At 42.1% G+C, this 12765-nt stretch overlaps 1 protein-coding gene across 4 annotated transcripts in view; it reads right to left on the minus strand.

Moving 5' to 3' along the window:
* EGF (epidermal growth factor) overlaps positions 1 to 12765 on the minus strand; it is a 91621-nt gene that overhangs the window by 46261 nt on the left and 32595 nt on the right. For 3 of the 4 annotated variants that reach the window (XM_074993432.1, XM_074993430.1, XM_074993434.1), the window contains exons 7-11: positions 11063 to 11188; positions 9951 to 10073; positions 7263 to 7385; positions 5073 to 5198; positions 2091 to 2227 (exon numbers count right to left, since the gene is read on the minus strand). In XM_074993432.1, the coding sequence (XP_074849533.1) occupies positions 2091 to 2227; positions 5073 to 5198; positions 7263 to 7385; positions 9951 to 10073; positions 11063 to 11188 (635 nt within the window). The remainder of the gene's footprint in view (positions 1 to 2090; positions 2228 to 5072; positions 5199 to 7262; positions 7386 to 9950; positions 10074 to 11062; positions 11189 to 12765) is intronic. The other variant, XM_074993433.1, reaches the window with a different exon arrangement.

Raw genomic sequence — 12765 nt, forward strand, 5'->3', positions numbered from 1 at the left:
GCCCTTTTGCTTTCAAAGGGATGATTTGTGATTACGTAACTCTGCAAGATGGGGGCCCATATATAAGGAAAAAGAGAAGTTTGGTATTTTTAAAGTCACAATTTCAAGCCTCTCCCTCTTTTGTTCATTATTTGGGAAAAATCAACAATGAATGAAATTCACAGTTGCCATCTTCTTACTTCTGTGTTTCCCATTACTATCTCCTTTCATTAGAGTGTGCCTGTTAGAAGACTTGATTCCGCAGGATGCTGAGCTTCCAGCTAGCTTTTTCTGGCTAGCTTTTGCTAGCTGAGGGCCAGAGTGCTCAGCACTTTGCAGGATTAAGCCCATACAGAAGAATGGTCTTGTGTAAATGTGACACAAGTGCAAATAAGTCTCCCTGCAAGTAGAACACTACTTGCTCACAAAACAGAATAGCTTATAATTACAAAGCACTATTAAAAGGCTTCTGGTATCATGGAAGGTGTAGCTTCATTCCTACACTAACTGACGTTTTCCTTCTGTTAACATTTGTATTTGTTTAATTTTGTGCCCCCGGGGCATGATCCAAAGTTCACTAAAATTAAAAGCAGACCACTACACTGAATGCAATGAATTTCGGGTCAGGCTCACAGTGGGTCCCATGGTCCATATCTTATCTAAGTTTTGTAGCAACATTACATTTAGAAATGTGGGGGATATTTCTGGATAAAAGGTGCATATAATGTGATTACACCTTTCTCCCCTTTATTGGAAACCCTATTGTCCAGAGCTCCTCATTATCCAAATTCTTTGTCTCTACACGAAAATCAACCTCTCAGTTAGCCACTCCACCCAGCTGCCCCATGCAACCTTCCAGTGAAACCCCTGCCTAGTTGCCAGCACACAACCCTCCAAGGAGAATCCCTGCTATCTATGCCCAACTGCCTACACGTACATCCCCTGCCCCCCACTTGCTCCTCTTTCCTCTTCTGTGGAGTTACTCTTTATTGGACCAGTGTTGTAGCTATGGTTCCGGCTGATGCAGCACCAAGATGCCCAGGTCCCTCTTCCGCACAGCCTCATGCTGCTCCCTATGCAGCCCCAGGAGATAGTGTTGGGGCATGTGGCACCCAGTCAAGAACCCACAAGAGCTCACATGCTAGGGAGTCTGGTGCTTTGTAGTTACGTCCATGTGCTGTGACAATAGCAAAGGCTATACCCTGTCTAGCCATTTCTGACAGCGAGGAAGACCACTGGGGAAGTGGGACAAGCATCTGCCCTCTCATTTATCTGAGCCTCCAGTTACTCAAATAAAATCCGTGTCCCCATGATATTCGGATAAACTAGAGTTAACCTTGAGAACAGGGCAAAAAGTCTCATTACGAGGCGAAAGCCATCCACCACACAAGGCTTAACAAAGCAGCATTCAATCATCCCTCTTCCAAATTCACCAAGCTCAAACCTCTGAGATGAAGCAACATTCACCAGCTCCAATCTAGCAGGCTGCTCCATGTGAAATGACTTCTGGATCCAGAAGGAATACCAGGCAGAATTAGGACCACATTCTATAAAGGCAACAAGCATTTGCAGCAGGCTGTTTTAACAATGCAAGGAGGTTAGGTTAGGAAGTTTGTTAAAACAGCCTCTACATTTGGTTTAGATTGTGCTGCTTTGTTTTTCTATGATCCTCCAGGAAAAGCACCTGATATATTTGTAGGAAATTATTTTGAAGTTTGAAGTGAGAAATCAATTGATTACACAGATGTTTTTGTTTGAGACAGCATCTCTTTCACCAACAGAAATTGTTTCAATGGAAGAGACCGACCTTATCTCTTTGTTCTTGACTGCAGTCATGCTTAAAACTATGTGAGAAACCCAGCTATTCTGGCATATGGACCACATTAAACTAACAGATACAGAACAGAAGGGTCATATTTAACCTACAGATTGGGGTTTATCTTCCTACTCATGACAGAATACCATCCCAAAGGTGTTGCTGGACATTCAACAGGATGATGGCAGCACAGTATGTAATCTGGATCAGTGGCAGCAAAAAGGTCGGGATATAAAGAAACACAATCCATTTGTCCTCACAACACTTCAAAATCCTCTCATTTTTAATGCCTTACCTTACTTTCAACGGGGTCATAGTCCAGCGCTAAGACTATTCCCATCTGCCAGTCAAGTAAAATTGTATAATCTGTTCCATCAAAACTCATGCGGCGAATGTCTTGGTCATTTGCAAATAACAAAAATGGCCTGGGGCCTGTTAATGAAATTTTGCATGTACGTTAATTCTTCTAGGCCAAAGTAATCTGTAGATAAGATGCTTTAAGGGTGAAAAAGCAATTAGAGGACACATTTCTCCTCTCTCTCGGCTCTCTTGTTTCCATCACCTTAATCAAAACCAAGATCTCACCAGTGAAAAAAGGAAAAAGTTAATTGTAACTGAAAGCAGTTTCCTCTTTTGCTTTTTATTGCTGAATTTTAAACTGGCACTTATCTCTTTTGCACAGCTGACTGCATAGATACGCTGGGCACACACAGAGCAAATCATGTAGTCCTTACTTAGCTATCACTCAGCCCTTTCTTCAAGCAAAGTCCTGTAAGACTCAAGAGAAGTTTTGTCTCAGAAAAGGCTGAAAGTCTGGGCCCAGATATGCACAAGCTGCACCAGGAAGCAGCTATTTAACAAAGAAATAAAGAGGAAATATTAAAATACAGAAAGTAGGCTAAAAACCACGCTCCTTCCCTCCAGTGCAGATCATGGGAACTACAAAGGGCATGTCCACACTGCAGTCAAAGGTGGGCATACTCAAGCTAGCTTTAATCTAGCTAGCACAAATAAAAATAGCCATGGAGATGTGGCAGCATGGATTTCATGCCAGCTGTATACCCCTGCCTGGAAACCCGAGTAGGTATGTGCTCCGCTAGCCCACACTGGAATCTGTGCTACTGCATCTTCATGACTACTTTTAGCCACGCTAACTAAATTAAAGCTGTGGTCATATCTTTGACAGCAGCACAGACATACCCTAAATCAGCAATTCAAAGTGTAAAGGGGAAGAGCTTGGTGGTGCTGAGGTTTACTGAATTAGCCTTTCACCCTTGGGTCCTGGACTTAAATCTCATTAAGTTCACTAATGAAGTTAGTCTGATGGTCTCAAATCAAGCCCCAAACCTAAATTAGTTATTGCTGTTGTTGTCATTTGCATTACAGTATTGCCCAAATCTACAAGTGAAATTAGGGCCTCATTCTGCGAGACACTGTACAACCAAAGAATTTATAATCTAAATGGGTATAGCGAATGGCAAAGGGTGAAAGGGACCATTATCAGATGGGGGAACAGAGGCACAGAACTTCAGGGTTCTGATCCTGTAAGCATGTACATGCTCCCTGCTACACGTGAAGGTAAACACAGGTGTTTGCAGGGTCAGAGATCTGTCGTCTGTCCAAGGGCAGACAGTCTCTGTGGCAGGTGCAGAAAGTGAACCTGCATCTCTTCAGGTCCAGTCCTGCCACTCAAGCACAAGCAAATCCTTCTCATAAACCGTGTATCTCAACACCATCATGCAGTTCAGTTCACTGACCAGTGTGGGACCATAAGGAGCTTTGCTCTGTAATATCAAAGACTGCAGGTTGGTATTGACATGCAGTGAATAAAGCTGCACAGCACACATGTGCATGCTGTTACATGCCTGGTGTTTGACAGTGCAATTTATTCATCAAGTGCAATTTCTCTGGGCATATAACATATGTTGTATTTCATATAACACAGAAGTGCGAATAACTTAAATTTCTTACAGGTGCTGTCATTTCACACCCCTTTGGGGAGAGGAGAGGGGACTTCAGAGCAGGAGGTTGCCAGACGATGGTACCTGTAAGAAATGTAAATGTGGGGGGAGTGTGGGGAGCTCAGGACAGGGTGTGGGGATGTGGTGAGGTGCAGAAGTCCAGGCAGGAGCTTGGGGTGTGGAGGCAAGGGGCAAGGGTGGAGTGTGGTGGGGGAATAGGTTTGGGGGTCTGAGGAGGAGTTCAGGGCAGAGGGTTGGGATATGTGTGGGGAGAGTGCGGGGGGCAAAAGTGCTCTTCAGGGATGGTGGGGGGCTAAAGCCCCCCCCCAGGATTCATGCTTCAATGCTGCTGGCTGTTTCCCTTCATCATTGTCAGGGAGCAAGGGGAAAGCTTACAGCACGGATCACTCACTCCTGTGGCCCTTCCCCTTGGCAAAGGAATGCATGCGAGGTGTGTGGTTTCCTCCATCTCCCTGATAGCGATGGGAAGGGGAGCAGCATGCAGCATCTGTGTATGAACCTCGGGAGATGGGGGGAAAGGGGACTCCCACTCTCGCTTAATGGTACTTGGAGAGGTGAGGGGCATTGGCTCAGGAAGACTGGGCCAGCAGAGGACACCCCCACCTAGCCCCTTTCACCTGCCTGGCTGCCTGCTGCTTAGCACATCAGCATGCAGGAGAGCCCCAGGAGCCCATCCGGAAATGCACACTCCTTCCTTTTGTAGTGGAGCACCCCCAGCTGGCTGGCTCCTTCTTTCCAAGTGGTACACTCACTCACTTTCACCTCTAACATGAGAGAACTCACCCCAAAAAACAATGTACTATCTGCCCACAACCACTGTCCTCACCCCAAACAGATGTGCCTTAGACACATGTCAACAAACTTGGAACTTTTTGGATCAATGGTGAAAATAGCTTCTGGAATAAAGGGCCCTCAGCTGGCCATGCCCTGCCTAGTCCCCACAGTCCCGCACTGTGTCAACAGATGATTGCACGCACATGGCTCCCTGCTTATTTGTAGGATACAACAATCCCTGCCACATGCCACACAAGGCAGGAAGGGGCCCTTCATGAACTACTGAAGTTGACCAAAAGAAACAATGGGTAGCAAGGGAGACTGAACTATGAAGTTGTGTATGTCCTGATATATTTCACCATGTTTTACTTTTACTTTTCTAAACTACCAATATTCCTCAAATTCATTCCAATTAATTAAAAAATTCTAAAAAGTGATCCAGAATACACAATCTCCTTTAAAAGGCATTACATCTTTCTTGTTATATAGCCAGAAATGTCCAGGAATACGTCCATACTGACCTATAGCAGTGCAGTGTCTTTTATCCTTCCGCAGCTTATATCCAGGAAAACAATCACACTTCCAAGAAAATGGACCTAACGAAGTACAAATCTGGCTACATCCACCATTATCCAGAGATGTACAACCTTAAACAGAGCATTTTTTTAAAAAATTAAACTTAGGTATAATATAACACACTCTGGCCATGTCTACACTAGCCCCAAACTTTGAAATGGCCATGCAAATGGCCATTTCAAAGTTTACTAATGAAGCGCTGAAATACATATTCAGCACTTCATTAGCATGCGGGCGGCCGCGACACTTCGAAATTGACGCGCCTCGCCGCCACACGGCTCATCCCAACGGGGCTCCTTTTTGAAAGGACCCCGCCTACTTCGAAGTCCCCTTATTCCCATGAGCAGATGGGAATAAGGGGACTTCGAAGTAGGCGGGGTCCTTTCGAAAAGGAGGCACGTCAATTTCGAAGTGCCGCGGCCACCCACATGCTAATGAAGTGCTGAATATGTATTTCAGCACTTCATTAGTAAACTTGGAAATGGCCATTTGCATGGCCATTTCGAAGTTTGGGGCTAGTGTAGACATGGCCTCTAAAATCACAAGTATCAGCATCAGAACAACCCCCCATACAATCGTGATTTCAGTTAGGAAATAAATATCCTGAGAGAGATTTCAGTATTAATAGTATTGTTAAAGGCCAACATTCAGCAACACAGGTAAAGATCATCATCTAATTGTGTTACATCTCTTCTTGAAGATTTACAACAGGGATAGCAGGACATATGATCAGAGTCTGAATGTGTTGATTATTTAAGTCATCTTATTTTACTCAACAGAACTCTAGTCAAATCTACAGAACATGACAACTTCCACCAGACATTTGAATATCTATCTGTGCTTTACTCCAAGGCACAGCAAACTAAAGCTCTCAACTCTCTCAACAAAAAGTAAAATGGATTAGAGTAATTAAGCAATAAAATGTACTGATCTTCTAACTTGACAGGGCAAAACACCATTGCTTTATTTTCTTTGCTTCATTTTGTAACCCATGCTATCTATACAGGAGAATGGCGTTTGTCTTCATCCAGAGATGAAGAGCACAAATGACTTACTAGATTAAAAAAAAACTGGTGTTCCTGTGTATAGACTGTGATTGTTGGTGAGAATCCTCATAAGACTGGGAGGTTGTCTGTAGGAGAGAACAGGCCTGTCACCTTGGGCCTTCTGGAGTGTGGCATCCTGATTAAGGATGAGTTGTAGGTCTTTAATAATGAGTTGCAGTTGAGGGCTGTATGTAATGACGAGTGGTGTTCTGTTCTTGGCAGTAGCTGGTCTCTGGGTATTCATCTGGCCCTGACAATTTGATTTTTAATTCTCCTGGTGGGTAATTCAGGTTTATGAATATTTGGTAGAGGTCTTTTAGTTTTTGGTCTCTATCAGTAGGATCAGAGCAAATGCAATTGTACCTAAGGGCTTGACTGTAAACAATGGATCTAGTTATGTGTGCAGGATGGAAGCTAGAAGCATGTAATTAAGCGTAGCGATCAGTGGGCTTCCAGTGGAGTGCAGTACCAATCAGGCCATCCTTGATTTGTACTGTAGTGTCCAGGAAATGTATCTCTCGCGTGGAGTAGTCGAGGCATAAGTTTATGGGGGGGTGCAGATTGTTAAAGTCTCTGTCGAATTCTTCTAGAGTTTCCATACCATGGGTCCAAATCACGAAGATGTCATCAATGTAGCGTAAGTAAAGGAGGGGTAATAGGAGATGAGCGATGAGGAATCGTAGTTCCAGGTCAGCCATAAATATATTAGCATATTGTGGGGCTATGGGGTGCCTATAGCAGTTCCACTAATCTGGAGGTATTTGTTGTCCCCAAATTGGAACTATTCAACTTTTGAGCTGTACTTCTGTGCTGTGAGTCTCTCAAAGGAAAATCACGAATGTGTGTTCTGAAACAAAAGTCTGTGGAGTGTCCAGATTAGCATTTACAAAAGTGGCAGCAGACAGTGGCCTGAAGGGATTCAAATGCTGCTGCTAAGAAAGGTCTATTGTTCAGGTGACTTATTTTCTTCCAATCAAAGAGCTGAGATAAGCTAGTGTGAAGCACTATCACCCAGCTATGGAGTTCAGCACCAGTAAGAAATATAGAGTTTAAACACCCATTAAAGCAAGAAAATGTTAATGTACTTACCTGAGCATGTTTTGCCATCTACTCTGAGCACTGATCCCTCTGGACAGAAGCAAACAGGCCCTCTAGATGTTTCAAGACAACCATGGCTGCATTCAGAGTGATTATTTGCACAGGAAATTAGCTCTACAGTAATTTGAAAAGGAAAAGGGTTAAGAAGAACCCATACTAACTTCACAATGGTCAATCAACATTTTTAAAAAGGCACAAAGATTCATATGTGGACACAGCGAGGACAATATTTCTATTTGCTTTTCAAAACCTCTCTATTAAGGATAAAGAAGAAAGTTGACATAGTTGCTGTGCTCTGTTAATATGTACTGTAAAGTGTAATTTTAAACTTTCCAAAATTCTACTGAGGTGTCAGCAAAGCAGCAGCAATTAAAGACACTCACCTGTTGCAAGTGAAACTGACCAGAAAACGGAACTGGGGCAGGGGCTCTGAATCTGTGAGGAAGGCTAATCTGAAAATATCAGGGTTTTCTGCCCATTGCATTTCTGCATTCAGGGATGGGCTGGCACGCTACTCCCACCAAATTACATTGTCATGAACAGAATTACTGTCCTCTCTGTTATTCCGCGTGATCCGACCTGCCCCACTTTTGTCTTGGCTTCTGAAGCTGTTCCTGATTTTCAGCCACACTGACAGGATTTTCCATCACAACTGTTGACAGTGCCAACTAAATCTTTAAGTTTTCTTCATTTATTTCCTTTTCCTTTCAAGTAATTAGACATGAGAACAGCCCTAGATGTCCTCTATCCAACCAACATATTTGTTTCTCTACACTGCCTTAGTGCCATATGGCAACATCTGCTGGGAGGGACTGAAACCGGAACAAATGCAGGTTTCCCACAGATGTTTATGCCTATGCTGGGTTGAATGGTATATAGCTGCTGTAAATATTCCTTATCCAAGGCAACTGTGCTCTGTTATGAATTTTTCTGATCTCTTACATACCTTGAAAGAGGTCTAGAAACTGACCTTACATTAATACCCTAATAGGAACTCATGGCTTTAGAGATTTACATAGTAAGCAGGGAGTTTTCAAGTTTCAGGCTACTGCGGGGGCTACCACAATTCCATCTCTCTTCTTAGTTCAGAAAATGTACTAGTGTTGTGGTTATGTTAACATTTTGTATTATAGAAAATATGTCAGTGATCCAGTTGTTCAATTAGTCCCTTGCCTGTCTCAGAAGCAGACTATCTACTTCTCACCTTGTATCACTATTCAGCACTTACATACTCAGCTGATAGTTGATGAGCAGTGCTGAAAAAACTCCCAGTCTCCCATAGATGCATGTTAGATAGCGTCATTAATAACTCACCCAGAGATAGGAATTGATTCCAATAGGGCCTCCTCCCTAAGATGCCATATTCAGTGCAAGGGTATGTTACAGCTGCAGTCCCTGAGGGTAGGAGAGCACAGGAACTGCTCCCCCATTGTGTGCCCCTTGGACCATGCTTCATCCAATGGAGATGTGGAGAAGCGAAGCACAAACTCTGCAGCAAGCCAGTTGCACCAAAGGAAGCAGACTGGACCATCCTAGAGAACCCGAGTGCGGCCTCCATCATCCCCCTGGGGATCAAAATGGTCTTATGCCTTTTTGAATACGCTGCTCCTGGGACAGCCCAGTGCCTCACTGACTTCACCTAAATGCTGCAACTCAGCCCAGGACTGTTTGGAGATGAGTGGCAGACTAGCAGCCAATAGTAACATGCTGTGAGGGTGCAATTTCATGAGATAAAGTGCACACCCAAACAACTAATATGTGAAAAATAACCGTGGCAGGTACCGTGAGAAAGTGAAGCCCTCTCACACACATCCGGACACAGAGGTAGCAATGCATTTTCACAAGAAAACTCTGCCTCACAGACACATGATTTTAAACCTGATTTTCTTCTCCCATTGCCCTCCCATGAGTGTAGCACGTAAAAGAAAATGTATTTTCCAACCACAGTCTGAACATAAACACAGCATAGGAATACCTCAGTGGCTTGAGCACTGGCCTGCTAAACCCAGGGTTGTGAGTTCAATCCTTGAGGTGGTCATTTAGAGATCTGGGGCAAATAGATTCCAAAAAAAGAGAGGGTGCTTAGTCCTGCCAAGGGGGCAGGGGACCAGACTTGATGACCTCTGAGGTCCCTTCCAGCTTTATGAGATGCGTATGTTTTGCAGTGAGGGGACACAATACATATGTACACTTATCTGAATCAAGCACAAACGGAAAGGCAGTTGAAAAGTCCAGCTCTGTTTCATTGTAATACTTATCACAATACATGGGAGAACCCCAAAAGCTGAAATTCATAGCTTGGAACTGTTTTAGATAAACATTCTAGAACTGGATGCTTAGCTAACTCTTATAGGCTCCATGAGATTTATGTTTGATTATCCATATGCAATTCACACTCGGTACTTAATTTGTAATGAAAAAGGTGCCAGAGCTCGTAACAGTTACAGCATGCCAAAAGGTGCCAGCGCTCAGCTCTGGCAAGTCCTGGCACAAACTGAGGTCTGCTTGAACCTCCTCAAACATGATCTTTACATTTGACTCACAGAAGAGTCTAAGTAGATCCAGCTTACACATCAAGGCACTAGAAGAGAGAAATGTAGTAACATTGGAAACACTAGGTTTGTGTAAGTGAGGACTCCAGGATAAGCCCTCGAATGTTTATATATTACAGCTACTTACCATGACATGTTTTCCTATCAGGCAACAGAATAAAACCTTGCGGGCAGGTACAGTAATAAGAACCAGGAATATTTACACATCCCAGAGTACAGCCATGGTTCCAAAAGGCACATTCATTGACATCTGACAAGAGAAACAATGGTATGACAGAGTAGGGTTATTATATATACAATACATGCAAAGTCATGCATTAATAAAGCAAAATAACAGATTCAAGAAGAAATTCTTATCTAGCTGTGCTAATGATGGTAGGCTAATTCATTTGGTAAAATATGCTGGTCTGAATATACTAAGAAAAACAAGCTTGTAGTGTTTGGTCAAACAAGATTTAAAAATCTTCTCATTAATGTACTGAATTACATTTATGAAGGTACATATTTTAAGTGTCTAAGGGCCAAAGCTTTAAAGATATGTAGGTTACTACATGACTTAGGCAAAAAAATTTCACATGTTCATGCATGATTTTGGATCATGAGTTCCAATATCTAAACTGATTCCATGTTATTTCAATGGGAGTTAGACATCTAACCTGCTTAGACACTTTTGAAAATCCCACTAGGTACCTCGCTACATCTTTAAGGCCCTAAATACCTTTGTAGTTAGACTCCTGAGTGATCACTGTGGTTTTATAAATTTTATCCTTACACAAAATTTGTAAATTAAAGAAAAAGGTGCAAAGAAAAATACAAGACTACTTCATTTTGGATTGAAACAGGTAAGGTTCATTTTTTTAAAAGAAGGTTTAAGAACTTGAATAGCTTTTAGAAATGTGACCAAGGTGTCTATATTACTTTGGCATGTTTTGAACACTTTACCCTTGGAATTTGATTCATTTCAATTCATACAAAATTCTTCATGCTTATCTGAACATCACTTGACCAATATGAACTGAGACTGCAACATTTCATAGGAACAGATTTTCTTGAGGCATTTTGGTACTTTGGCTTCTAAACGCAATCAGACTCTGGACACATGAAAATAAAATATGACAAGGAAAAGACAATTAACTGGAATTTTTAGAACTTCCAAAAGAAATGTGTTTCAGGATTTGAGAAAAGAGAAATATGTGTGTAGCGAACCCATCCGTCCCATGCTTTGAATCCATATACTACCTTCGCAGTATTGTCTATTTTGACTTAAAACAAATCCATTAGAACACGTGCACCGGTGGGCCTTGGGCTTGTTCCTGCAGATGCTTCTCTTGCAGTTTTCTTTGCTTAAATGGCAGGATCTGTGTTCTGGAAGAACAAATGTATTCTAGGGTGTAGATTAACTTGTAACTTACAAAATTTACCTTTACATACAGAATCCGATTTGACAGTCACTTCTCAAGTAAAAGTCACATCAACTTCAAAATCAGTTTTATACATGGTGCCACAGCATGATATTAGCTGAGAAAGCATGCAAGTGTCTTTGATTGCTTCCTCCAAATCCTGCCACAAAACACATTCACTGAGCTTTCCACCAATGCTGTTAATTACACATCAATTAATTGTATTGCAATAACACCTGCAGACCTAATTCTTGATCAGGATCCCCATGTGCTGGGCACTGTACAAACAGAGAACATAGAGGTGGTCCCTGCCCCAAAGAATTTACAATCTAAAGCTTTCTTTTCCTCAGTCTGGCCTTTCAAACAGCAGAACTCTTGCTGTACAAACTGACATTTTTATAGGTTTTACCTGGTATTGCTCCTTTCCCTACAACCTTCCTTTGTTTGCTACTTCCAGTTTCTAGGTTTGTCCAATTTAGACCATACCAAGTCTTTGGGGAAGGAACTGTGAAGGCATCCAAGATTTTAGTGCTATGTGCCTGCTTTGTATTCAGTAATCATCATTTACTATATATTTGAGAGGGTTTATCTGTGAGTGAGCAAGTCTGTTTGTCCATTTGTTCAGGGACTCAGAGCACTCACACACACATCTCCTGCTTCTGAAGGACCTGAGCAAAGCTGGGTAAATCTTCTAATAATAGATAGCATGAAGCTTCTTTCATGAGCAGAGAATAAGGTCTCTTAAGTATGATCACCTTAGAAACTGTATTAATTGCAAAATGTTGAGGATTAAAGGGACTTTGAAGTTGCCCTGGCACTTTGAAGTACAAGCAGGTGGGCCGCGTATAGATGCGAGCTGGTACTTTGAAGTATAAAACTTCAAAGTTGCCGCAGGGAGGAATTTGCTTAATGCTGCGTATGCAGCACAGCACTTCATTAGTAAACTCCCAACTTCCTAATTACCATCCTTCTTTCGAAGGAGAGTGGTAGTGTAGATACAGCCAAAAGGGAAAAAGTATCTGACTTAAGCTAATAGATGAATTTTAGGAAGACAAAAGTAGAGTCAATTGTGATTCAGTTTCAAATAATCTTCTTTATGGCACCAAGTACACCATTGTTACTGGTTCCCTGTGAATTCTATTGAATAGACAAAGATCTCTCTGCAATTATTTTAACTCTATTACCATAGTTAACTTAGCAGAGCATTAGGGGACTCTGTTTGTGTAACAGATGGGATCTACATTAAACTGGCATACCCTATACAGTAGTAGATGGTGCATTACTAGATGAGATGCTACTTCTCTATTGGAAGGGAAGTGCTTTATCCTCAAAAGGGCAGTCCTCAAAGAGGAAGACAATGAGCACTCTCATTGAATGGAAATTAAAAGCAGCAAGAACTTTTAAAAACCTGTTCTGGAAATTCTGTTTTTTACACATACAGTAGTTAGATAGTTCATATATACTTATACTTATTTGTACCATACCTAAGAACTACATCAGATATCATATAACTAACAAATCCCTGGAGTTTACAAGGAAGAC

This window comes from Carettochelys insculpta, chromosome 4 (assembly GCF_033958435.1).
Source record: "Carettochelys insculpta isolate YL-2023 chromosome 4, ASM3395843v1, whole genome shotgun sequence".
Classification (NCBI taxonomy): Eukaryota; Metazoa; Chordata; order Testudines; family Carettochelyidae; genus Carettochelys; species Carettochelys insculpta.